Genomic DNA, 27,855 nt, shown 5'->3' with positions numbered 1-27,855 from the left:
CCATTGTGAAGGTGCAAGCAGAGGATTTAGCTGTCATAGACTGGCCATACTTTGCCAAAATTAGGTCCACTTGACTTGATTATCATCCGAATATCAGTTGTGGCAGTGTTTTAGACTCCCAGGTAGCAAGCACAGCTTGGCATCCCTGAGAGAATGTGTTGACAATCTCAAGCACTAAGGAATGGATCACAGTATAGGAAACAGAAATCCAGCAATTACAAGACATGGGGAGTGGAATAAAAAGTGGTTGAGGATGAAAAATACTTACAGGTTATGATTCAGTCAGATATGAAACTTTCCATGCAGCGTAAACAAGTGCCTAGGAAGTTACATGGGATCATCTCTACAATATATAAGACCCTGTTAAATAGGAAAAAGGATGTCATTGCCCTCCTATATAAGACTATGGTAAAGATATTATGTTTGAGTCTGGAGCTACACTTGAAGAAAGACAGACAAAATTAATAGCAATTCTATTAATAGCCTCTAAAATCATTTTATAGCCATTTGTTTCAGGCCTCCTTACAGTATTTTATCTTTAATTTTTTTTTCAACATTATACTCTGTTTTTTTCCATGGCAATATTCCTGTTATATTCCTAGTTTTGTGAAGAATCTTCTTGATTGATTTTCCTGTGCGATGGCTAAAACTGCCAGTGGTGCAGGTTGTTGATGTGGCATTATTCTTAGAAATACTAAATACAGTAAACCCCTGCTATTCGCGGGGGTTACGTTCCTCAGAAATGTCGCGAATAACGAAAATGTGAATAACTGAGTTATGGCTCCCATAGTAATAAAGGGGTTCTGTTCCAAAGTATGAAATATATAAGAAAAACTAGTCTAAAATTTTGTCTATGTATGTATTATATGTACCTTCATATTATGACTATGTACATAGTGAAATGCAAGCATATGGCATCGAAATGAAAATAAGAAACAGTTTAATATTAAATGTAATATTTATTAGAAATTTCAAACAAATCTTTCAACCAGCGTCTTTGCTAGCAAAAAAACTTATCCTGCCAGTGCTATCACCAGTTTCGCTAAAGTGTTGATAAAGGAGTTTTGCTTTTTCACAAATGATGAGTGAACTTAACGGAATTATATTTGAGTTCGGTCTTCTATCCACAGATTTAAAGCTTTTTCATTTTTTTCTAATTTAACATCACAAGTTACAGAGCAAATTTTTGAAGCAATTAGCGCGTTTTCACGGACACTACGGCGGATTTTTTCTTCCGATTTTTGATTGATCATACAGTTGACTCATTGATTTTATAATGTTTTGCTACTGAGGAGACACTTTCACCATTAGAAATTTTGTCTAATAACTTAATTTTATTCGCTAATGTCATCACCACCTTCTTTGATCTTTTCACATTTCCCTTGTTATTCTTAGCCATATTTTTGTAGGGTAGAAAGACCTTGTCCACAATAAAGTCACTTTCTTCTGTTAACACACTCGAAAAAGTCTGTTTTACACTGCAAAACGGTAGATTTATCATTTTTGTAAGCATATCAATTTATAAATTGATAAACTTATTCAATTTATAAGCATATAAATTAAAAGCAAACGACGAAACCTTCCATGACAAGCGCATAACAAATACTGAACAAGGATTAGCGAGAAACATCCACGCTCGCGATTTTGTCACCCCTTTCCCCCACCCACTCAGCGCTGTTTTGACCGGGAAAAGATAATTCTAGCCACGCCATGTTTTTTATGGCGAAAAATATTCACGGTGCTTTAAAATTCACATTTTTTAGATTTCATTTTATATTAAATCGGCGATCGTGAATACGCGAAACTGCGAATACAGATACCGCGAATAGCGGGGGTTTACTGTATCTTCATTTAATTGTTTGATCACTAAAAGCAGGTATTGGCTTATGCTTGGACCCTTAAGAGAGTTGTCACATTTATTTTGCTCACAGCTGGAGGATTTAGTTTTTTCATGTTGTTAGCTAGACCAAATGATAATTTTCAAGCACTTAGTTACAGGCTTGTATTGGTAGTACTTGTTGAAGTACAGTATATCTGTGGTGGCTTGAACAGATTCAGAATTTGTTGTGTTTCTAAAACCCAAAGGGAATTAATTAAAACTAATACCAATTTTTCATGAAATTAGTTATACAAAACTATCAGGACACTCATAAAGTTGAATGAGTGAAAGTAAGAAATAAAGGAAAATAGGCAACACTGATAGTAGTGGCAGTAGATAGAATACATCAGTAACAAGCTCTTTTTGAGAGACTTGCAACTCCAGACCCTTATTTTTATGAGGAGTTTCTTGGTTTTGTTATTGTTATTTTTGTTTTATATTAAAGTGTATCAGTAAAATTACTGATTCTTGGCGAAGTGTGTCATAGATATTGCACCCATTCTAACCCAATCCTTTAATGGGGATGATATCCGTATATTCTTTCAGACTAAATGCATCATCCCAGACCTTCATTTTCATATAGAGTTCCCTTTTTTATTATTTTTCCTGATATTAAAACATATTGTTTTGGTGATGTATCAGAAAATGTTCTAAAAGCCACTCATTGAACTCTCCAACTCCCCTAAAAACTCAGCAAAAAACAAACTGAAGTTTGTATGTTAAACATCAATAGTATAACATCTTATGTGTGAAATACAAGCAAATTTAGGAAAGTAGCTTTCCTCTAATACATCAAATAAATAACATTTCCCCATTAAAGCAGTGTGATGCCTCCGTAGCCAGGTGGGTAGGAGCAACAGTGCATAACACATGCTTCTTGATTAGACCGGGGTTCGAGCCCGTGAGCCACCAATATGGAGGATGCGGAAAGGTCAGGGAATGACCACTGCACATCCCGGAGCAATATGGCCTTAGTTGCTAATGCTCCTAAAAAAACCAAACGACAACAACATAGGGCAGTGTACTGTTACTTATTCTCAGTTGAATACCACCACCCAGACAGCACCATTTTGGCTGCTCATTGGTTGCAGTTAAGTACTCGAGAGGTATAAGAACTAATGATCCAGTAGTGACATCATGAGACAATATTCACCATATGAGATATTATAATAATGATGTCTAAAGTATGAACTTCGGTTTCTCTAAAAATTCAAGGATACAATTGCCCTAAACAATATCATAGTTTCTGCCTTAAAATTTTATTAATATTTGGTGAAGTGTACCATGTTCTTTAAAAACATTCTGCCAGAACAGGAGATATCCAGTTGTCATTTGTGATCAGTGAAAGCCAATGAGAATGGGTGGGAAGGATGAATGCCCGGTTGTCAATTGTGATTAGTTGAAAGCCAAAGCCAATGAGAGAGCTAATACCTGTAATAAGTAATATTAGCTATATCACATAGCCAATCATATGATATTTATGGCAGGAGTGATGCAGCTGTAAAAAATGATAAAACTCTGTATCTCAGTACAGTCCTCAAAAAAACCTCCCTGAGAGGAGGAGCTAGATAATAGCACTGAAGTTAAACTGACTGGTCTGTAGTTACCCATATGATCCTTAGCCCCTCCTCTCCTTTGTTTATTGGTGAGGTGTTACTCTCCATTCCAAGGGAACTAATTCTTTAGTTCAACAATGGCTCCATGATTAACATTAAAGGTTTGGTGCATTCCTTTGCTGCCTCTTTCAGTAAGACCCACTTCAATATATATTTTTTTTATCTTGATAAAATTTTTCAGGTATTTAATGAGGGGGGGGGGATGAGCAGATGTTACTGGGAGAATAGATATCAAATTAAGGAAAAGGTTAGTTTAATGTTTTGTATAGAGTATCATGTGTTATGGATATAAACATGGGCACTGAAGGTGAATTAAAGCTTTTGGTTGTGGCTTGAATGTGGAAAATGGATAGATAGAATTAGCAAGTATAGAAAGAGTGAGAAAAAAATGGAAGTGTGTTAAAAGTTATAATGAAAAGAAAAAAAAAAAATAGATTGGGCATTTACTGAGAGCCAAAACTTTATTAAGGGGTGTAATTGAAGAGAAAGTAATGGATGAGGGGCCAAGGGGAAGAAGGTGAATTAAAGTTGGATAATTTTTATAGGTATCATGACCTGGGGAGAATAGTTTAGAAACAGGGTGAAATGGAGCTGTGATTAAGTTTTGGATGTTATGGACTTGTCATGTGGCAGAGAACTTTTATTAATAAATGGGCTATGGGAGATCAATACCTATAGAGACATAAATGTGAATGGTTATGAAAACTTTGAGTCCTATATGGCAGTATGATGGGATTATTGTTATTTGTTTTGTTTTTTTAGGAGCATTAGCAACTAAGGCCATATTGCTTCGGGGATATGCAGTGGTCATTCCCTGACCTTTCCGCACCCTCCGTATTTGGTGGTCACGGGCTCGAACCCCGGTCTAATCAAGAAGCATGAACTACGCACTGCTGCTCCTTCCCACCTGGCTACGGAGGCGCTGTATGATGGGAAGAGGTCTAGATTTGAACATTGTCTGAGATTCAACCACATGTCACCTCCTATTGTTTAATATGTATCTTCTATTCAAGCTTGAAGTAGATTTTTTTCCTCCCTTATGGGGAGAATAGAAGTGGAAAAAAAGTTAAATATCTACCATTTTAAGATTAGAAGAATTTGTAAGGGCATCTTCAATCGGTGCTGTAATTAGCAGGCGGTGGAAGTAGATTTTTTCCTGTGGCGGGGGGGGGGAACCACTTTCTCTTCATTTCCTCTGCATACACATATTTGCACAGACTTATAATAGACCATATGATCTGGTATACCATAGCAACTGGAGCAAAATGGCCAAAGTAGTCAGTGCTAAGAAACAATCAAATCAAACAGCAAACTTTGGGAACCACTTTTCTAGTATTTTTATTTTCATACATGAAGCATTTCACCTTACAACTCTTTTCATAGTTCATTCTTCTGATATGAATTCATATCATTCAATGTGTTCAAAGAAAATTCCAGCATTACTTTGTTCGTGTACATTTGGAAATTCAGTGAGTCTCCATATGCTTCTTAGAACAAAGTAAGCATTTCCAATAGAAACAACTTTTTTTTATTAGCACACAAAATTTTATTTCAGTATACTGCTTAATCTGCATTTTACTATTGGTACCAACCACATGTCACCTTCTATAGTTTAATATGTATCTTCTATTCAAACTTGAAGTGATTTTTTTCCCTCTCTTATGGGGAGAATAGAAGTGGAAAAAAAGATAAATATCCTCTTCTTCTTTGTCTTCGCCTTCTTCCCACGTTTATATGGGGTTAGCAAATATCTTCCATTTTATTCTATAACTCCAAATTGTGAAAATATTTTATTGATATATTAATGAATTTTTTTATTAGTGTAGCATTTTAATTTTTAATAAATTTTTAGGCTCTAGTATTGTTGACTGGAGTTGTGGCATTCATGGTTAATTTATCTATCTACTGGATCATTGGTAATACCTCTGCAGTCACGTATCCTTTTAAATTTTATGTTATAGGAAATCATAAGTATTAATAACCATGATATAGGAGTTGAAAGAAAATTTTCCATGCATAAGAAAGAACATAATTCTGCATGAATTTAATGAAACATATTGATTGTATGGCAATGCAATCTTAAAAGTAAACAGGTTTGCTAAAAAGTAAACATTTTTAGTTTGCTATTGAATAATAGCAAACTAAAAATAAAAAATTAAAATAAGATATGATACAGTAAACAACAAAATAAGTGGTGGGGAATCACATATTACAGCTGGGAGTTATAAGAAGCTGGAAAGTGGCAGGTGACTGATTGGCTATAGGGCTAAATGTCGATAGGCATTAGCATTTGGTTTTGTTGGCTGTCTGGGATTATTTGGGATCTCCTGGTGCCAGTAGAAATAACCCTGGATGTGAGAGGGGAGGAATTGGGGAGGGAAGCTGTCAAGATGGGAGGCCTGTGAAGTACAGGGTTTGAGGTATCTTCTGGGACAGTATCTGAGGTTAGGTAAGAGGGCAATCCAGAAGAGGGGGGGGGGGAGGTCATTGTATCTTCCAATATTTTTGTTGGTGTTTGCACCTGGGCTGCATTGGATGGCCCAGATTTAAAGAAGCTGAACTCTCTGGAAGAAATTGTGCCAACTACATAACACTTTCCAGGAGTGTGTATGACGTATGGCCATAAAATATGGTTCCACCCCCATTTATTTATTTATTTGTGGTTTATTTTAATGTTTACTGTTCTACTATTTGGCCTTACATTTAGTTATATAATTTATATTTATTGAATCTGCCTCCAATAAATATAAATATTTTGCATTAAATTTATGCAGATGTGTTATTTTTTTATGCCTCAAATTTAATAAAAATTTTAAATTTGTCATATATATTTAATTTGTAAAAATTTAATAAATTTTTACCAGTTCTTTGAGTGAAAACTTCATGTCATTTGTATCCATGGTTTCAGCTTAGGTTAATCCAAACCTGCATTCACACAATGTATAAAGATGACTTAATACCAACTTTTGCAATTTTCATGTACATGAAATTAAATTCATAAATTCATTAGCATTAGTAGAGGCATTTGATGCAAGAAAGCAAGCTTATGCAGCATCAGCCAAAAAAAAAAAAAAAAAAAACCACTTCCACTTCACCCCTCTGTTCGTTCAAAATACCTGTCCAGCTGAGCCTTAAACTTATTTAGGCTATCAACCTCCACCACAAGGGATGGAAGTCTGTTCCACCAACCAACCACCCGCTGGCTAAAGGCAAATTTCCGCACGTCTATCCTACATCTGTCTTTCCTCAATTTGAATTTATGCCCTCTCAGGTGATTATTCTGAGCTAGAGGAAGAATCCCATCAGCATTGAGCATGCTTAAACCATTCAAGGCTTTATACACCTCTATCAGATCACCTCGCTGGTGCCTAGTCTCCAGACACTGTAATTTGCAAAACTTAAGCCTTTCTTCGTAAGAGCACCCCTTTGTTCCATTCACTAATCTTGTTGCCCTTCTCTGTACTCGTTCCAGCAGCTCTACATCCTTCTTGAAATGAGGCCTCCAGACCTGTATACAGTACTCTAGGTTTATGGATTAAATTCTTTGAATTTAATCCATAAACTCCATTCTTGGTGATAAGCTTGCTCATCATTTATAATTTCTCATTTTATAAAAAAGAATCAAGAAAAGGCTAAAAACAAAAAAAAGGTTGTCCATTGTTAAGTTGCATTTCATCACTTATATCAAGAAACTAAAAATAGCAGAGAATGTTAGTATTAAAAACTGTATCTAATAAATAATGATATTAAGAGATCCGAGGACTTAATTAACAATTACAGAGCAATGTGCAAACCTTATTGGGTAGGATTTTACTCAGTGTGCTTGTTAACAAGTGTTTTGCAAGCCTTATTGGGTAGAATTTTACTCAGTGTGGTTTGTGCCTGTTAACAAGAGTATTTTTACAGGGATCGGATACATTTAATAGAAGAAATATATTTACTTATTTTATCGAGGCACTGTTAAACTGCAAGTTTTGGCGGATACACATACTAATAGTTTTATAGTAGTCTCAAGCAGAGGTGATATTGATTCTTGTTCCCTGTTCAGGTGCTTCTATTAGGATGTGCAGCAGCCTGAAAACATGGTGTTGGGAGATTACAAAGCCTGCTAAGACAAGCTATAAATAGCCAAGCAGTGTATAGAAGAAAAACTTCCAATTAAAGTTGCAACAAAATATATGCATGCATATACACCGATGAGACAAAGCAACTGCAGGTGAACTACGGCGCATTCACTGGTCGGGACACGGTATAAAGAACACCTGATACTGAGCTCCGTTAATCAGTGTTACTCTTGTTCTTCAGATGGGGAAGGCAGCGGACTTAAATGAGTTTGACAAAGGCCAAATTGTAATGGCCAGACGACTGGATCACAGCATATCCGAAACGGTATGGCTGGTGGGATGCTCATGGTCAGCAATGGTTAGTACCTACCAAAAGTGGTCCGAGGAGGGGGAACCCACGAAAAGCCGGTGAGATGTTGGATGACCACGGCACATCAATGCTTGAGGTGAGTGAAGGCTCTCCCGGATGGTACGTGGCAACAGAAGGGTGACTGTGGCACAACTTGCTGGTAATTGGAATGCTGGTGACGGGATAATGTGTCACGGCACACAGTACATCGAACCATGATGAAAATAGGGCTGCGTAGCCGCAGGCCACTCCAAAGTGCCCATGCTAACCATGGTTCACTGGCGACAGTGCCTACAATGGGCATGCAAGCATCGAAACTGGACTTTGAGTGATTGGAAGAAGGTCTTCTGGTCTGATGAATCACATTTCCTGTTGCACCATGTGGATGGCTGGGTACGTGTACGTCATTTACCCGGGGAAGTGATGGTGCCTGGATGCACTGTGGGATGAAAACAAGCCAGTGGTGGCGGTATCATGCTTTGGGCGATGTTCTGGGATATCTTGGGTCCAGTCATCCATGTGCCATACTGACATCATTGCTGATCAGGTACACCCTTTCATGGCAACAGTCTTCCACTCTGGCCACTGCCCGAGGGGAAGTCCAGTGCCATCTTTCAGCAGGATAACGCGCCATGCCATACCGCCCAGATTGTTCGAGACTGTTTCGCATAACATGAGGAAGACTTCCAGGTATTGCCCTGGCCTCCAAATTCCTCAGACATTAATTCCATCGAGCATCTATGGTTTGTGTTGGAACAGCAACTCCGATCTGCGGTGTCTCAACCACGGACCTTACAGGAGTTAAAGGATCTGCTGGTTACATGTTGTTACCAGATACCACAAGACATTTAGAAATCTTGTAACGTCCATGCCTCGCTGGGTATGAGCTGTTTTGGCTGCATGTGGAGGATCAAACATCATATTAGGTAGGTGGTCATAATGTTTTGGCTCATTGGTGTATACCCTCAGTAGAACTGAATTTGTCAAAAGCAGGCAATTAGTAAAAGAATGGGGTTTTTTTGGTTTTTTTCGAAACAAAAAAAAAAAAATATATATATATATATATATATATTTTTTTTTTTTTTTTTTAATTTAGTTAACTTAATTTAATTTATTTAAGCTTAATTTAATAATTTTGTTCAATTTAGAAGAGGAGAGTAAATAAAAGTATTTCAAGGATTGTTTGCATGTGTTGGGTGTTGTGTGTGTGTCAGGCCTCTTAGCTGCTAGGGGTCAGCTGCTACCTAGTGCCTGCCCCTGGCATGAGGAGTGGGACCTGGGTCTGCTATTAAACTGTCCTGCAAGAAGCACAAATCCTGCACCCAGCAGAGGTAGTGCAATACCAGTGGGTGGCTCTCATTGAACAGTGAAGCCAAGAACGTCCCTAAGATCTTAGATTCAAACTAGTGTACAAGTTAGTGCAATTACATCATTTCTATACAAAGCCAACTACTTACATAGCTATGAATTGGGTGTTGCATCATTAAGTATATCTCATATTGTGAATACCTTCACAATGAATTGCCATGATATTGCACGTTACCTCAAATAAGTAATGTTTCACCATAGGAGAAGACTATTGTTACTTATTCTCAGTGGATACCATCACCCATACGGCACCATTTCGGAGCTTATTGGCTCCTCATCAGTGGGTGGGCAGGTACCCTGGTGTTGTGATGACAATTCAATTGCCAAGTATAACTCCACAATATGAGAGATGCCTGATGGTGTGGAGTAATTTAGATTACAGAATAATATAGGGCTAAAGCCTCAGGTTACGTAGGCCACTACTGATGGTTATGTACCTGCTCTCCCACTGATGAGGAGCCAGTAAGCTCTGAAACAGTGCCATATGGGTGATGGTATCCACTGAGACTAAGTAACACTAGTCTTCTCCTATGGTGAAGCACTACTTATTCTAGGTAACATGCAATATCATGGCAACTCATCGTGAAGGTATTCACAATATGAGATATACTTAATGATGCCAATTCATAACTACTTAAGTAGTTGGCTACATACAGAAATGATGCAATTGGACTAAATTGTACGCTAGTTAACTCCTAACTTCCTACGTAACCTGAGGCTTTAACTATTCTGTAATCTTAGATTCAAATTAAAGACAAATACTGTTATCCACATTCTGCCTAAGTTGCTAATACCTTTTTAATTGTGTGGAATCACTTGAACAGGTGAATCCAAAATACATTTAGAAATCTGAGACACCATCATGGCAGCTGTTTAAAAGCTTTTCAGCCTCTCTTCAGCTAGTGATTTGGGAGAAAAATGAATTAGAACCTATAGTACTTGGTACTGTGGATGGGTTGAAAATTGAGAATATGAAAGAAAATACTTCTTGATATTAGACTCAAATTTCTAAAGAAGGGAGGTTGTTCCAGAAAAATGGAAGTTGAAGGAATAAATGAGGAAGAAGAAAAGTTGGTTCTATGAATTTGAAGTTGGGTGGTAACAGGATGTTGATTAGTTGTGGCAGGGGTTCAGATTGGGTTGGAAGTAGAGAGTGAAAATTATAGAAGTCAATTCAGAAGAACAGTTCCCATGGAAGTAACTATAGACAGGATATCTTGTCTATAGTTACTTCCATGGGAACTGTTCTTCAGTTCCCATGGAACAGGATACTCAATTACAAAAAAACAAAAGAAACAGAACATCTGTGAAACAGAGTGGAGAGACTTTATTAGAGATGAGTCATTAATTAACCTAACTGCCCTCTTTTGAATGGAATTTAGATGCCTGAGTTTTGGGGGCACTGCATCAAATGTGAGAACAATATTCCAGGGTAGAGTGGATTTACAATTTGTACAGAGTGAACAGCTGTTTGGAAGAAAAGCAATGCCGAGAGAGAAAGAGAACACCCATTTTTTTTAGATGCAGAGAAAGCAATATTTGTGATGCACTTATGACAAGAGAAAGAGATTAGAAGTCAGGGTAATCCCCCAATAGGGATGTAATCTTTTCTAGAAATCAGAGTGTCATCAAAGATAAGCATAGGAGCAGAAGAATCCTCTTTTTGAAATATAAGACAGGACTGAGTTTTAGAAGAATTGAAATCAATTAATTTATCTTTGCCCCCCCATTTGAGAATTATCTGGAGGGTGGAATGCATTATGCTATCATCAGCAAAACTATGGGTAGAATTTCCAATCAAATGAAGAGGGTCATTAAAATACAAGAGGAAAAGAGTTGGAAAAAGAACTGAACCTTGGGGAATACTTGCATTAGTGGAGAAGTTAGAAGACAAAGTGAGATCTACTGTCACCCACAGTGAGTGGTCAGAGAGAAAACAGGATACCCAATTACAAAAAACAATTAGAAAACCATAAGATGAAGGTTTATTTAGATCATTTTGCCAAACATGATCAAAAGCCTTGAAATGTCAAGAGCAACTTCTTGAGTTTCACCAAACTTTTTCATTGAATTTGTCCACAGATGGGATTGATGACAGAATCTATACTGACAATTGTTGATTATCTGCAAGGTTTCTAGATAGTTTGAGCTGGCAGTTAATTTGATCTCCATTAGTTTAGATAGAGTGGAAGTAAGGGCAATGGGATGATAGTTGGATGGGAGAGATTTGGCACCCTTTTTAGGAACTGGCTGGATATGAGCAAATTTCCAAGCAGAAGAGAAAACACCTGTGGAATAAGAAAGTAAAAAAAAAGCGACAAAGAACAGGCATACTCTCAGGATCACAGGTTTTGAAAACAAGTGGAGAAATACCATCAGGATCTGGAACTTTCTTAGCATCAAGATTATTCAAGATCCTTTTGACTGAAGCCTCCGCAGGCATTAAATGGAGTGTACTGGGAATGGTAAGAGGGGTTCATCAAGATCATCAATACATGAGTTAGAAGAAAAGTAACATGCTAGCAGGTCAGCTTGGCAATAGAACCATCTGGTTTTGAACAAGGTGGGAATAGACATGGGCAAAAAAGTTGCAGCCAAAATAGCTTTGCCATGAGACCAGAATGCTTGACCACCATTTATTTGGACAAGAAGCAAGTTTTCTACTCTTAGCCGTTTCAAAATCTAGTTTGGACTGAATGATAACTGCTTTACAATTGTTACAAGCTTTGGTTGTAAGCAGAAAATGAACCTGAAGATTTGGATACAAGCCAGTTGCGATATGCAGCATTCTTATCTTGAACATCCTTAGCACATTTATTGGCAAATCAAGGTTTAGATAAAGGATGAGATTTTAAGGTGGAGTGTGGAATAAAGGATTTCATTCCTACAAGTTTAATTTCACTGACACGATCTTTGCAAACATTGACATTGGAAGATTTGAAACAGTAATCTGACCAAGGGAAAGAAGAAAAGAAATCCTGGAGATAATCTAATTTTGCATTCTAGTAATGCCAAACAACACAAGGTTGAGAATGGCCATAAGAGAATGCATGAGATCATCACTAAATAATGATTTGAAGTGCTGAGAGGACCACTCACCTCAGCTGCATACTTAGTAGGATTGTTTGTGAGAATCAAGAATATCTGCTGTGTGATTAGATTAGGATTGTGTGGTATTCTGGTAGGTAAATGAACAATCTGTTCGAGGTCATTAGTAATTACAAAAGCCTCGGCATTTCAACCACCTGGTTCCGCGTGAATAGAAAATGGAAGCCAGTTGGAGTAGTGAACGTTAAAATCAACAAGGAAAATTACATCACTTTTAGGACATTTGGACTGGAGAAAGGCAAATTTTAAAGAGAGGAAGTCAGAGTTCCAAGTGATTAGTGGAGTTAGGAGAACGTTAAAAGGTGAATTTTTACTGAATGTGGTAGAGAGGTTTTAAGCCAAAGAAGACTGAAAAGAGGAGATTCCAAGTTACTAAGTCTCTGACAGGGAATATTAGAGCAGACATATGAACAAGTACCATCTTCGAAATGAAAGGTGAATGATTTCTACAACTGAGATGGGCAGTGTTTGAATCAAATGATATTTGGGATTTTGTCAGAAAGAGTACACGAGGTTTGGCAGACTGTAATATGTTGTTGTTATTTAGTTTTTACGAGCATTAGCAACTAAGGCCATATTGCTCCGGGGATATGCGGTGGTTATTCCCTGACCTTTCTGCATTATCTATATTTGGTGGTCACGGGTTCGAACCTCGGTCCAATCAAGAAGCGTGTGCTACTGTAAAATGAAATGGACATCATTGAGGTTTGAAGTGAAACCACGTATATTTCTGAAATGAACAAGGAAGTGTTTGGGAGGTTTAAATCTTTTCGCATCTAAGTTTCTTCTATCAGTTTGACACTTTGTGATATATTCAGTAGTAAGAAAAGGTGGGGGAAGACATGCTGTGAAAGCACAAAAGGTGATATTGTTGTACACGCTGGCACTAGTAACATTAAAAGTAGGAGATATCTGGGGACTTACTTAACAAGTACAAAAAAAGTTGAAAGTTAGGGTTAAATTTGAAAGTGTCTGCGTTTCTGCCCAGATATGATGAGAACCATGTCAATAAGTTCAGCCCTGGAGAGATTCTGCAAGGTTCATGGGGTAGAATTTTTTTCAGCATGATCTGTGCTTGTAAAAAAAAAAAAAAAAAAAAAAAGAGAGAGAGAGAATGAGAGATTATCTCTACAGGGATGAGATACACTTAAATAGAAAGGGTGCAAGAATATTTGCTGGTGGTATCGTGGAAGTGTTAGGTGGGTCGGAAAACTACTAGCTTGGAGGGATTAATGGACTAATAGATTAACAGAGCCACAGGCAGAATTGAAAGTGATTCTTGCACTTTATTCCATTGGAATGAGCAGCCGCCTGGAAAGCAAGGTGCTAGGGATTTCAACAACTGCTGGGAGCCATATCGAAACAAGTAAATACATGACATGGCCTGTGTTAGGGTAACTAAGAATAAGAATAGGTGCATGTATGCTTGCATGTACACCAATGCTAGGAGTATAATAAATAAATTTGATGAATTTGATGTGCTGATCAAGACGTCAGAGGTGGATATTGTTGGGATATCAGAGATGTGGTGTCAAACAGATATAAGGAATGCAGAATTGGAATTTTGGGAGTGCAATATGTTCAGAAAGGATAGAAAGGGAGGAGGGATTATGTTGTTAGTTAAGAAACACATAAACTAAGGCAGTGCATCCAGTGAAATGGGAGGACAGTCGGTTTGGTGTAACATAAGCACTGGGAAAGCAAAAATTAGAGTAGGAGTGAGTTTTCGACTTAATGACTCTGATGAGTAGAACAAACAAATGTACAGAGAAATATAGTGGGCCAAAAATCAATGTCTTATAATGACGGGTTTTAACTTTCCAGATACAGGCAACTCCCAGATAACATGGTTTTGTTCTAACATGATTCATAAATTGCTGCAATCCTCGCACAACACGGTACTTAAAAAGCACGGTTTTGTCTAACACAATCGTGACAAACCTCTCATAACATGGTATTTTTGAGATTTTGTGCAGACTTATAATAGACCATATGAAACCCATAGAAAACCCTGTTGGATGTCATTTTTCAGCATAATTTGAGTTAACTGCAGACTTATTTAAAGAATGGTTACTAACTTGTTTTGTGCCAACTGTGAAATGTCATTTAAAGTGGAAAAATCTAGATTTCAAAGTTTTATTACTATTGGATAACGCGTCAGAGGCCATCCAAAAGATTTAAGTCATCCAAAATGTTGAAGCATTGTTCCTACCACCTAATGCAACTTCATTAATTCAGTCATTAGATCAAGGTGTTATATCTACCTTTAAAACTCATTACATCAGAAAATTGTTGCAATGGATTTTGGAAAAAATTGATTCTGAATCTGTTGAAGTGATGGAGGCATAGAAATGTTTTCACTTGTGGATTGTATCGGAATCATACCTTTCTCACTCAAAAAAAGTAAAACTGTCAGCATTAAATGAGTGTAGCCAGGTGGGAAGGAGCAGCAATGCGTAGCACATGCTTCTTGATTAGACCGGGGTTCGAGCCCGTCACCACCAAATACGGAGGATGCGGAAAGGTCAGGGAATGACCACCGCATATCCCGGAGCAATATGGCCTTAGTTGCTAATGCTCCTAAAAACCAAATAACAAACAAACAATTAAATGAGTGTTGGAAAAATGTATAGCCAGAGTGAATTCGTTCAGGAAATATGGTTGAACCGGAAAAAAAACAGTATCAACGGGAGAGTAGAACTTACTAAGTCGGTAGGAAGGTAAGGTTTTGATGATATGACCACTGAAGTGGTTCTAGAATTTCTTGTAGAAGAAGCTAGTGAAGTGATGTGGTGGAAATGGCATCGGAGGAAAACCAAATCAATTCAGAGGATGATAGCACAGATCACAATTCTGAAGTTCCAAATTTTAAACTAAAAAGCATACAGGAAGGCATAAACTTAGCTGAGCAATTATAATCTTATTTTTGAATGCAGATCCTTCAACTGAAAGGAACACAAAGTTCAAAAGGGAGCTTCAAAAATACTTAGCTCCATACTATGCAATTTCCAAAGATCTATGAAGCAAAATCAAACAAACACAGATTACTGATTTTTTTAAAGAGAGCAGAAGATACATGAAATGTAGATGCTGCAGAAGAAAGTTCAGAAGGTGAAGATATTCTGCAACAGAGAAAAATGTTCTCGTTTGATTGTGCTTAGCATTAGCAAAGGCACATAATGCAAGAAAGCAAGCTTATATAGTATCAGCAAAAAAAAAAAAAAAAAAAAACCCCTTATTTCACCCATCCATTTGCTCCAAATGTTTGTCAAGTTCTGCCTTGAATCTATTTAAGCTATCAATCAACTTCTACAACAACAGATAGAAGTTTGTTCCAGCAACCAACTACCCACTGGCTAAAGCCAAACTTCTGCACATCTATCCTATAACTGTCTTTCCCGAATTTGAATTTATGCCCTCTCAGGCGATTATTCTGTGCTAGAGGAAGAATCCCATCACCATTGAGCATGCTCAAACCATTCAAGACTTTATACACCTCAATCAGATCACCTCGCAGGCGCCTAGTATTCAGACACTAATTTGCAAAACTTAAGCCTGTCTTCGTAAGAGCAACAATTTGTTCCATTCACTAATCTTGTTGCCCTTCTCTGTACTCGTTCCAACAGCTCTACATCCTTCTTAAAATGAGACCCCTCAGACCTGTAAACAGTACTCAAGGTGTGGCCTGACCATTGCCTTATACAAGGGGATAATCACCTCTATATCCCTGCTAGAAAAATTCCTGTATATCATTGACAAGACACCATGAGCTACTCTCGCAGACCGTCTGCACTGCTCAGAAAACTTCATATCTGCCTGCACAATTACCCCCAGGTCCTTTTCATTCTCTACCACTGTCAGTGCAGTACCACAGAGTTGATACGTTACTCTGGGGTTACTGCTTCCAATACGTAGTACTTTACATTTGTCAATGTTAAACTTCATTTGCCACCTCTCAGAACATCTGCTCAACTTTTCTAGATCCTGTTGCAGCAGCGTACTGTGATTAGTGTCATTAACAACCCTGCCAACCTTCATATCGTCTGCAGACTTGGACATTAAGCCTGTTATACCATCATCAATTATTAGAGCTGGAAAAGGATATTAGAGCTGGAAAAGGAATTAGAAAATGTGAATTGGAATATCATCGGTTTGGCTGAAACAAGAAGAAGAAATGAATCACTTATAAGTTTATCAAGTGGAAATCTGCTGTACACCAATGGAAACAGTGAAAAGAGTGAAGGTGGAGTTGGGTTTCTGGTCCATAAAGATTTTAAAAACAACATTTTGGAATTCAAAAGTACATCACCAAGGGTGTCAAGACTAATACTCAAGATTTCTAAGAGGTACAAGCTAAAGATTGTAATGATTTATGCACCAACATCGAGCCATGATGATGAAGAGGTTGAAGACATGTACACTGAAATTGAGAGTCTTCTAGATGAGCAGAAAACCCACTACACTATTATTATGGGGGACTTCAATGCTAAGGTTGGAAAAAGGCAAAACAGTGCAGAAAGAGGAACTATAGGAAATTTTGAAATTGGTGAAAGAAATAAAAGAGGTGAAAGACTTGTGGAATTTGCAGAATCTCAAGGAATGTCAGTAATGAACACTTTTTTCAAGAAAAGGGTGAACAGAAAGTGGACATGGAAGAGTCCAAATGGATTAACAACTAATGAAATCGACTTCATCCTCACTAACAGAAGATATATTGTGAATGATGTTACCGTCCTGAATAAGGTAAATGTTGGAAGTGATCACAGAATGGTAAGATGTACACTTGATATAGACATAGGAAAGGAAAGGAAAAAACTGACTCGAGTAAATAATACAAAGGTCTTTGAAATAACAGAGGAGGAGAAAAAGCAGTATGTACTGGAACTTAAGAACAAGTTTGAGCTTCTGCAGACTGCTCAGGACCAAGATATCGACGAGGAATATTACAACTTTCTGAAAGTGATCAAGCCCAAGAAACCTATAGGGAAACAGAAATCCAAAGAAGAAAAAATTAGTCAAGAAACACTTGTTGTGATGAATTGAAGACGACAAATGAAGAGGAAGAAAAACACTGACAGGGAGAAAATTGAGTATACTGAGTTATGCAAAGCTATTAGAAAGAGACATAAGAAGATTTAACACAAGAAAAGTAGAACAAGCATTAAGGGAAAACAAAGGATTTAAATCAGCAGCCATGAGCAGTAATACAGAAAGACAAATGATACTGAAACTGAAGAATAGCAATGGTGTACTTATAAACAGCAGAGAAGGCGTAATTCAAATAGCAGAAGACTACTATAGAGAATTATACAAGGAGCGAGGGAATGATACCAGCAGTGGGGAAGATGGATTGCAAAGTAGCAACACATACGACATACCTGATATTCTTCCTGATGAGGTAGAACATGCATTGAAGAAAATGAAGAATCGGAAAGCCCCGGGGGAAGATGAAGTTACTGTAGAGTTGTTAAAATTGGGAGGAAGAGACATAACACAAAAACTGGCAAGGCTGTTCACAAAGTGCATTAGAAAAGTTGTGATGCCTAAGCAGTGGAATAATGCAATCATAGTTTCTGCATAAGAAAGGAGATAAATCAGAAATTGGAAATTATAGACCAATTAGCTTGTTATCCCATATCTACAAGTTGTTCACAAGGGTCATTACTAACAGATTAGAAAGAATACTTGATGAGAATCAACCGAAAGAGCAAGCTGGCTTTAGGACAGGATTCTCAACTATGGATCACCTTCCCGTAATATCACAGCTAATGGAGAAAGCAAATGAATATAAAACACCATTATGCCTGGCATTTGTGGATTATGAAAAGGCATTTGACTCCATACAGCATAAGGCAATGTTTCGGGCACTAGAAAGACAAGGCATAGATACTCCATATATTATGATTTTGAAGAAAATATATGAGAGTGCTACATCCTTTATTAGACTAGACAAAGACAGTAGCAAATTTAAAATCGAGAAAGGAGTTCAACAAGGAGACACAATATCTCCGAAGCTGTTTACTGCTGCCCTTGAGGAAGCTTTCAGAAGATTAGACTGGTCGCAGAAAGGAGTCAATGTGAACGGAGAGTACCTAAACCATTTACGATTTGCAGATGACATTGTGGTCATAAGCCACGATCCCAAAGAATTAGAGGAAAATCTTAATCAGTTATGCACAGTTAGTAAGGATTTTGGACTAAAGATGAATATGGCTAAAACAAAAGTAATGATGAACTAGTATGCCACGGAAAGAGAAATAATGATTGAAGGAGCAGTAATTGAAAAGGTGGAGTCGTATACTTATCTGGGACAAGTTATTAGCTGTAATAATGATAAATGGCTGGAAGTCAAGAGAAGAATAAATTTTGGATGGATAGCATTCAGGAAATATAGTCACATACTGAAGAGCAATATTCCAGTTTGTCTGAAACGTAAAATAATGAATCAATGTATACTCCCCACCATGACTTATGGAAGTGAAACTTGGGCACTCACCAAAAGAATGGAAGAGAAGCTAAGAACTACACAGCGAAGAATGGAACGAATTATATTGGGAATTAGAATGTTAGATAAGAAGAGAAACACATGGATTAGGCAGCAAACTCAAGTAAAGGACATTCTTATCAAAACTAAAGAACTAAAATGGTCTTGGGCAGGACACATAGCTCGAAGACATGATGACAGATGGACTAAGAAAATAACAGAATGGTACCCAAGAGGAGCTAGAAGAAAACCTGGAAGACAAAGGCGGAGATGGAGAGATGAAATTCATGAGTTTTTGAGTAGTAAATGGATGGCCAGTGCTCAAAACAGAAGGAACTGGAAAGTTGCTGGAGAGGCCTTCATCCTGCAGTGGATTGAAAATGGCTGATGATGATGATGACCATCATCAATATCATTTATAAATAGAGAAAGCAATGGTGGACCCAACACTGAACCCTGAGGAACTCCACTAATAACATTAGTCCACAAAGAGCAGTGTCCATTGATTACCACTCTCTGTCTTCTCCCACCCAGCCATCCCTTTATCCATAGCAGCAATTTGCCTCCAATGCCACACTGCTCCAATTTGTGCAGCAGTCTTCCATATGCAACAGTATCAAAGGCCTTGCTAAGATCCAAATATATGATATCTCAGACATATATATGATATGTCTGAGCTATAACTGAAGTCATGTCTAGAGGATCCTGCAGTGCTTCTTTAACCAGTGAATCCATTAATTTCCCTGGAACAGAAGTTAAACTAACAGTTCTGTAATTACCTGTTTCCCTTTGATCCTCCTTTGTGGATTGGGGTCACATTTGCACATCTCCATTCCATGGGTATCTCCCCTGAGTCCAGGGAAGCTCTCATAATTATGGCTAAGGGTTTTCTTACTTCCTTTGCCGCCTCCTTTAATAGAACTGGATAGATTCCATCCACCCCAGGTGCCTTTCTTATGTTTATCTTCAACAATTTCTTCTCCAATTTACTCTCAGTTATTACAAGATTATCTACCTTACTGCCAGAGTTTAATACACCTCTGGCAATAGCCTTCCTGAATAACTCCTCATGTGTGAATGTAGATTCAAAATATTCATTGTTTGTTAGCTACCTGAGCAGGATCATCAACAGTGAACCATCGATATCAAGTGGATCAATCTGATTCATCCCCTTCCTTCTAGAGGTTACATAAGTAAAGAACTCTTTGCTGTTTTTCTTTGCATCTTTTGCCCAAGATTTCTCGTAATCTGCCTTTGCCTGCCTAACCTCCTTTGTGACTTGGTTACAGACCAGCTTATATCTATCATAGGCTTCTGTGTCACCTGTTATTTTATATGTATCCCATTCATTTTTCTTCTCTGTCACATGTCTAATTAGTTCATCTGACATCCATTTAGGCCTAAATCTTGAACATTTCTTAGTTGGTATGAAAAGTCTAGTAACTTCCAAGATTAATTCTTTGAATGCTTCCCATTTTGAATTCATTGTTGGTAACATCTTCAATTGATCCCACCGTAGTCACCTTTATGAAAGCAAAAACCCTTCCCTTTATCCTTGATGGTAGTTACCTCTTTGAGTAAATCCCACTTCAGCGCACTATGATCACTGCTACCTAGTGGTTCCTTTATCTGCAGATTATTAATGCATGAAGAAACACTACTGATAATCAGATCAAGAGTATTACTCCCTCTAGTTGCCTCCCGAACATGCTGCTGTAGAAAACAATCATCCAATAAATCCACAAAAGCCTTGCTACTGTGTTGAGTGACCAACCCACAAATTACAGTCAATCTCTGGGAAATTAAAACCCCCCATTATAAGACATTGTGATATACTGGCCCAATCTATTTCTCTGCCAATTGCTCATTATACTCATCAGATTCATTAGGCCTATAACACACACACCTACTCATTTTTCCTTTCCCAGTGCTTATGTAACACTAAACTGACTCAACATTGCATTGTCCACCAACATCATTGGATGGACTTCCTTTGATTTTGTGTTTTTTAACTAACAGCATAATCCCTCCTGCCTTCCTGTCTTGTCTGTCCTTTCTGTACACATTATACTCTGTAAATTACAATTCTGCACTGCTTATGTTGGGATATCAGAGACGTGGTTTGACACCACCTCTCTTATATCCCAGCGATATCTGCCTTTGATGTCTTGACTAGCACTTCAAGCTCATTGAATTTATTAACTATACTCCTATCATTGGTGTACATGCAAGTATACATGCACCTGTTTCTACTCTTAGCTACCCTAACACAGCCCATGTATTTACTTGTTCCACTATGACTCCCAGCAGTCCTGGAAATCCCCATTACTTTGCTTTCCAAGCTGCTGCTCAATTGCATTTCAATAGAAGCAGTGCAAGAATCGCTTTCACCTCTGCCAGCACTACTGTTAATCTATTAGTCCGTGGATCCCCTCCCAAGCTACTAGTTTTCCGACCCACCTAACTCTGTCTTGATAGCATCAGAAAATATTCTTGCACCCTTTCTATTTAGAAAGAAATCCCTGTAGAAGCTGTAGAAGAAGTGTAGGAGTTAGCAGCAATGAAGAGGAAGAAAATTAAATGAATGTACACTATCTGACATATATATTTCACAGTTTGTAAGGTGTTTGTTCAGTTATTACAATTTTTAATAAAAAATTATGTTTCCAATAGTTATTAAAAAAATTATGTATTTTTGTCAGCTTTTGGAACGTAACCTCACTTTTTGTACTTGTTCTTAGTCCCATATAACACAGTTTCACACTACAAGAGATTTTATAGGAACCTAACTACCATGTTATACAAGAGTTACCTGTATTGATATCACTCACTAGCAAGACCTTTGTGGATTTATTGGATGACTGTTTTCTACAGTAACACTTTCTAGAGGCAACCAGAATGAGTAATACTCTTGATGTGATTATCAGCAGTGATTATTTATGCATTAAGAATCTGCAGATAAAAGAACCACTAGGAGGCAATGATCACAGTGTACTGATGTAGGGTTTACTTAAAAATGTAACTACAGTCAGGGGTAGAGGGAAGAATTTTTGCTTTTGTAAAGGTGGCTACGGTGGTATCAGACAGTTTTTAAATTCTATACAGTTGGACTAACTGAGGACGTTACCAATGGCAAATTCTAAATGAGAAGCAGTGAAGGAATTAATATTGGAACTGCTAGGCTTTTCGTACCAACTAAGAAATACGTTTCAAGGTTCAGGCCAAATAGATATCAGATGAACTAATGTGACCATGGAAGAGAAGAAAAATGCACGGGATGCATGTAAATTATGAGGTGACACAGATGCCAGTTGTAGATATGAGCTAGTCTGTAACCATGTCAAAAAGGGGTAAGGCAGTTGAAGACAAATTATGAGAAATCTTTGGCAAAGGATGCCATGAAAAACAGCAAAAAAAACTTCCTTATCTCTGTAAACTCTATAAGGAAGGGGATGAATCAGATTGACACACTTGATATGATGGTTTGACTGATGATGAACCTGCTGAGATAGCTGACAAACTGAATGAGTATTTTTCATCTACATTTACACTTGAGGAATTCTATTGGCAAGTAGAGAACAGAAGGTTTATCAAACTCTAAGGGAGCTAAATGATTTTGTAATAACTGAGAGCAAAGTGGAAGAGAAATTATTGAAACTAAACATAAGAAAGGTACCTGGAGTAAATGGAATCTATGCAGTTATATTAAAGGCAGCAGCAAAGGAAGTATTCAAATCCTTAGCCATAATTATGGGAGCATCCTTGGATTCAAGGGAGGTCCCCCATGGACTGGAGATGTGCAAATGTACCTCCAATTCACAAATGGGATCAAAGGGTGACATGAGTAATTACAGACCTGTTAGTTTAACTTCTGTTTTGGGGGAAATAATGGAGTCACTGGTTAAAGAAGCACTGCGGAATCATCTAGACAAGATTGTAGTTATAGTTTAGACAGCATGGGTTTGTTAACGGGAAGACTTGTCTGACCAGCTTAATTGGTTACTACGATGTGGTTACAAAGGACCTGGATGCAAAAAAAAAACTTTGATATTGTATACTCGGATTTCAGGAAAGCTTTTCATACTGTTGTACCTGTAAGACTGCTGTACAGATTGGAGCAATAGGGCATTAAGGGCAATTTGCTGCTATAGATAAAGGGATTGGTTGAGTGTAAGAAGACAGAGTGGTTATCAATGGACACTGCTCTTCATGGAATAATGTTATTCGTGGAGTCCCACATGGTTCGGTGTTGGACCCATTGTTGTTTTGTATATTTATCAATGATATTGAAAGGTATATCTGGCTTAGTATCCAAGTTTGCAGATGATACAAAGTTGGCAGGGTTAATAAGAGTAATGACAGTAGGCTGCTGCAGCAGAATGTATGTAAAAAAGCTGGGCAGATGGGCTGAGAGCTGGCAACTGAAGTTTAACATTGACATATGCAAAGTACTGTTTATGGGTAGCAGTAACCCCAGAGTAACATACCAACTGTGCTGTACTACACTTAGTATGGTGGAGAATGAAAAAGACTTGGGAGTAATTTTGCAGTCAGATATGTTTTATGAGCTGCCAGAGCAGCTCATGGGTCTTGTCAATGATATACAGGAATTTTGCTAGCAGCGATAAGGGGATGATTATCCTTTTGTATAAGGCAATGGTCAGGTCACACCTTGAGTACTCTGCAAACAGGTCTGGAGGCCTCATTTTAGGAATGATGTAGAGCTGCTCTAATGAGTACAGAGAAGTACAATGAGATTGGTGAGGGGAACAAAGGGTTGCTCTTACCAAGAAAGATTCTGCAAATTACAGCATCTGGAGACCAGGCACCTGTGAGGTGATCTGATTGAGGTGTATAAGGCCTTGAATGGTTTGAGTAAGCACAACATTCATGGGATTCTTCCTCTTGTTCATATTATGCACCTGAGGGGGCATTGATTCAAATTGAGGAAAGACCGTTGTAGAATAGTTGTGCAGAAATTTGCCTTTAGCCAGTGGATGCTTAATTGCAGGAACAACCTTCCATCTGTTGTGGAAATTGATAGCTGAAATAAATTCAAGGAAGAATTGGATAAACTGTTTGGAGTAAATGGATAGGTGAATGGGAAAGTTTTTTTTTTTTTTTTGCTGAAGCTGTATAAGCTGGCTTTCTTGCCTCATATGCCCCACTAATGCACGTGGCACGAATATACCCAGCTCCTTGACATAATGTCGCCTTGATAGTGGCTGCTGCATACACACTACTCAGTATTACTCCACTCACTATTTGGCAGAGTGGAGGCAGTGAGATTATACACTAGCTGATCTGGATGTCTTCTAAAGAGTTACCAACAAAGTTTGCCCCAGTGGAGTATATAGCTGTTGATTTGCAAACGTTTTAAGTTGTACCCTCAAAATGTAAGGAAAATTTGAACTTGTAATTAATGTTCAGCATATCCTCAAAAAACATACTGCACAATGGAAGAGTTATGGGTGTGGATTGCCAGAGCTTTGCACTGGAGACTGAAAATGGGTACCTACCACCACTTCAAGCCTCCAAATGCAGAATGGTGGTATTGAACTGGTTGATTGAGAGTCTCTACCATCTACACTGCTCGACAAAATTAACAGAACACAGAAAACATGCTGTGTTAGACCGGGGTTCGAGTCCGTCACCACCAAATACGGAGGATGCGGGAAAGTCAGGGAATGACCACCGCATATCCCGGAGCAATATGGCCTTAGTTGCTAATGCTCCTAAAAACCAAACAACAACAACAACAACAACAAAACATGCTGTTTGTTACTTGTGCAGTTTGCTATGTAGCGGGGCAAAATTTGGGATGGTAGTGTAAATAGAATAATGAGGAAATGAGGAGACAGCAAGAAACTTTGGTCAGGTATATGGGTGATTTATAGGGGTTGTATAGGAATTTCCAAATAGGTGACATCACAAAAGTCAATACCAGATGCTTGAAAATATGATCATATGACATCAGTCCAAGATATGATTCCCTCCAACGGCTAAACAGGCCTGACAGCAGCGAATGCTCGATACAATGGTATCTATAAGATTCTGTGCAACAAATCCCATTGTTCCATCAGCACAGACCCTCGCTCACCAAGTGACTGAGGAGTTGGCTCTCAACATGCAATGTGGCATCCAAGTGCATTCCATACATGTTCAAGTGGATTTAAATCTGGCGATCATTCTTGCCATGGCAGTTGTTGGATATTCTCAGTTTCAAGATATTCCTCCATGATTTGAGCTCTATATGCAGTGGCATCATTAGCGAAAAGAAAATCTGGGTCAACCACGCCCCTAAAAGTTGCATGTAGGGTTTGAGGATCTGTTCTGGATACATCTCCATAGTTACAGTACTCTTATCAAAAACATGAAGAGGGGTGTGGCTGTTGATCATTATTCCGCTCCACATTAGAATGCAGTCCGCACTATGTGTTCCTTTCTTTGATGTTGGAGGGATGCTACTGCAGTCCTCAGTGTCTCCAGATGAAATAACATCTAGAATCTGTTTGTAGGCTGAAACGGGACTCATTAGAGAACAGAATTGTACCCATATTTCGGGGTTCCAAGTCACATGCTCATGGCACCAGTTTCTGACGAGCTCTGCAGTGATTTGGAGTTAATGGGATACAAACCACTGACCTCCTTGTGTAGAGTCCACTTGAATTGAACCTTCTTAATACAATCTGGTTGGAAACGTTTTCATCTGTGGCCACAGCAACCTCAAAAGACAGGACATTATAGGATTTTGTCTTGCTCTTAGAACCAGATAAGTCTGTTCTGGTTGACGTAGCCCTCGGGCAACCTTGGACAGCTCTTCTTGTAATGGTTCCTGTCTCCTGAAACTGCTTCCATAGTGCCAAGACAAAACTGCGTGACACGTTAAGCCAACGTGCTGCCTGTGACAGCCCAGCTTCAGTTCATCTGACGGTCCACCATCTTAAAGTTTTTCCCTTCAGTGATACTGTTCACAATAAAATATTAATGAAAAACATTTTGTTCTGTTAATTTTATCGAGCTGTGTAGTACTGCCTGGTAACACAGAGGGCCGGCATTCATCCACGTGGTGTGGGCACTACACCTCGACTGCTGCTTACGTTGGTTCACACTTGGTTGGTCACTGCTGGTGTATTTCACCGTTGCTGTATTTCAGGACTTTCACAAGGGGATTATACCCAGAGCTATTAACTGTTTTCCACCATTGTGAAAGTGCAAGCAAAGGATTTGGCTGTCACATGTTAAAGTCAAGTGGATCTATTTCGGTAAGAAATTAGGTCCACTCAACTCAAGTGTCACCTGAATATCAATTCCGTCAGTGTTTTAGATTCCCAAGTATCAAACCCAGCTTGACCTACCCGAGAGGATGTTTGTAGCAGCCTCTAGGACCACTTAGACAAAATACATTATTTGCAGCTTGGCATATATTTGCTAATAGAGGTCACCACCTCTGTTTACAAATGTATGATCAGAAGCTGGTAGATATTAAAACAGCTATTCTGACAATGTGTCAAATTTTTAAATGTATAGCAGATGTGATATACAAATATATCCAAGTAGTTGAATGTAAGCCAAGTCTCTGATGCCTCAGTCTTGGTCTTCATTGGAGCAGAATGAGCTCCAGGATCAAAAATTGACTGGAATAAAGCAATCAAAATTTTACAAAATTTGACATCTGTAAGTTGCATGTGTTCTATGGTTGATTTTCTGTTTACTGGATGAAAAACCCGAGTTTCTGGGAGAAACACCGTGCTACCCTTGCCTGAGACTGAATAAATCAGACGAGTTGTGAAAAAGTCCGATAAAGTTCCTCATCAAGACTCGAACTCACGTCTTTTCCAGCTGGTGTGAGGAGGATGAAGAGTCCACCCATTATCCAATGCCCTCGTGGGTAGCACACCGGGTGGAAAAGACGCGAGTTCGAGTCGTCGTTGATGAAGTGAGGAATTTTTATTACTTTTTCCGTGTCTGATTTAGTCAGTGTCAGGTGAGGGTAGCATAGTATTTCTCATGGAAACTCTAGTTTTTCATCCAACAAACAGAAAATCGACCATAGAACATGCACAATTTACAGACAGATACTGAGAAATATGGACTCAGTTGCTGATGCTCCTAAACGTTACTACAACAACAACCATAATCCAATGACATTTCAGTAAAATATAATAATCTGCAATAGTTGTGCTTTAGAGTTTTTAATGAATAATGATGTCTCCTTTGCTTATGTTATTTAAGTTAAATGAGGATAGTAATTTTTGATTGTTTTGTGGGTAATGATGTCACCTCTAAAATGAGTGCAAGATTCCAAGCCTGTTGCTCTCACTGGAAGTAATTCATTGTCTCCATGACAGCAAGACAGAATTATATGAATAAAGTATAGAAGCATTAATTATATAATGATTTCAACTCCTACGTTGAAATAATTATAAAATCCTCCTGAAGTAAAAATCCTCCTTTCTTTATTAAAATATTAAAGACCAATTCTGGGTGGGGAACTAGGGAATGAACACATAATGGTTGTTACTTGTTTAAATGGAAGTTTTACTTCCATACGCCATTTGCTCTTCACTTACACAAAATATATAATTTTCATTTTATCATACATTTGTTAATAAAGTCACTTTTTGATGCAAGGTATGCATCAAAAACCTTATTACTCTTGCTTCTATTTTTTATTTTTTGTTGTGCTCCATTTTGAATTTATTTTGTTATGTGTTTCTGCTGTGTTTTGTTTCAGGGACATGTGAAATGAATTGCTGAAAAGCTAATAGATGTGAAATATCAGCATTGACATCACTGATATGTATTATGAATAGGAAAAATGTTAAACCATTTTGTAATTACATGTAGTCCTACAGATTTATATGAGTGTCCTTTACTTTTTTTTTATTCAAATTGTGAGGACTTTTGATACACGTAGTAGTGCCTTGGATGGGTTGAGAGTTGCAAAGACTGAAAATACATGTTAATGTAGTACTTAAAATTAT

The 27,855-nt window shown here is 38.0% G+C and overlaps 1 protein-coding gene across 2 annotated transcripts in view; it reads left to right on the top strand.

Moving 5' to 3' along the window:
• Positions 1-27,855, top strand: part of LOC150076224 (solute carrier family 35 member E3-like) — a 113,377-nt gene that overhangs the window by 64,739 nt on the left and 20,783 nt on the right. For both annotated transcript variants that reach the window (XM_090387149.1, XM_090387148.1), the window contains one exon: positions 5,348-5,430. In XM_090387149.1, the coding sequence (XP_090243275.1) occupies positions 5,348-5,430 (83 nt within the window). The remainder of the gene's footprint in view (positions 1-5,347; positions 5,431-27,855) is intronic.

This window comes from Mastigoproctus giganteus, chromosome 13 (assembly GCF_048544385.1).
Source record: "Mastigoproctus giganteus isolate SK-2022 chromosome 13, ASM4854438v1, whole genome shotgun sequence".
In the NCBI taxonomy this organism is placed as follows: Eukaryota; Metazoa; Arthropoda; class Arachnida; order Uropygi; family Thelyphonidae; genus Mastigoproctus; species Mastigoproctus giganteus.
This window is presented reverse-complemented; position numbering and strand designations above follow the sequence as displayed.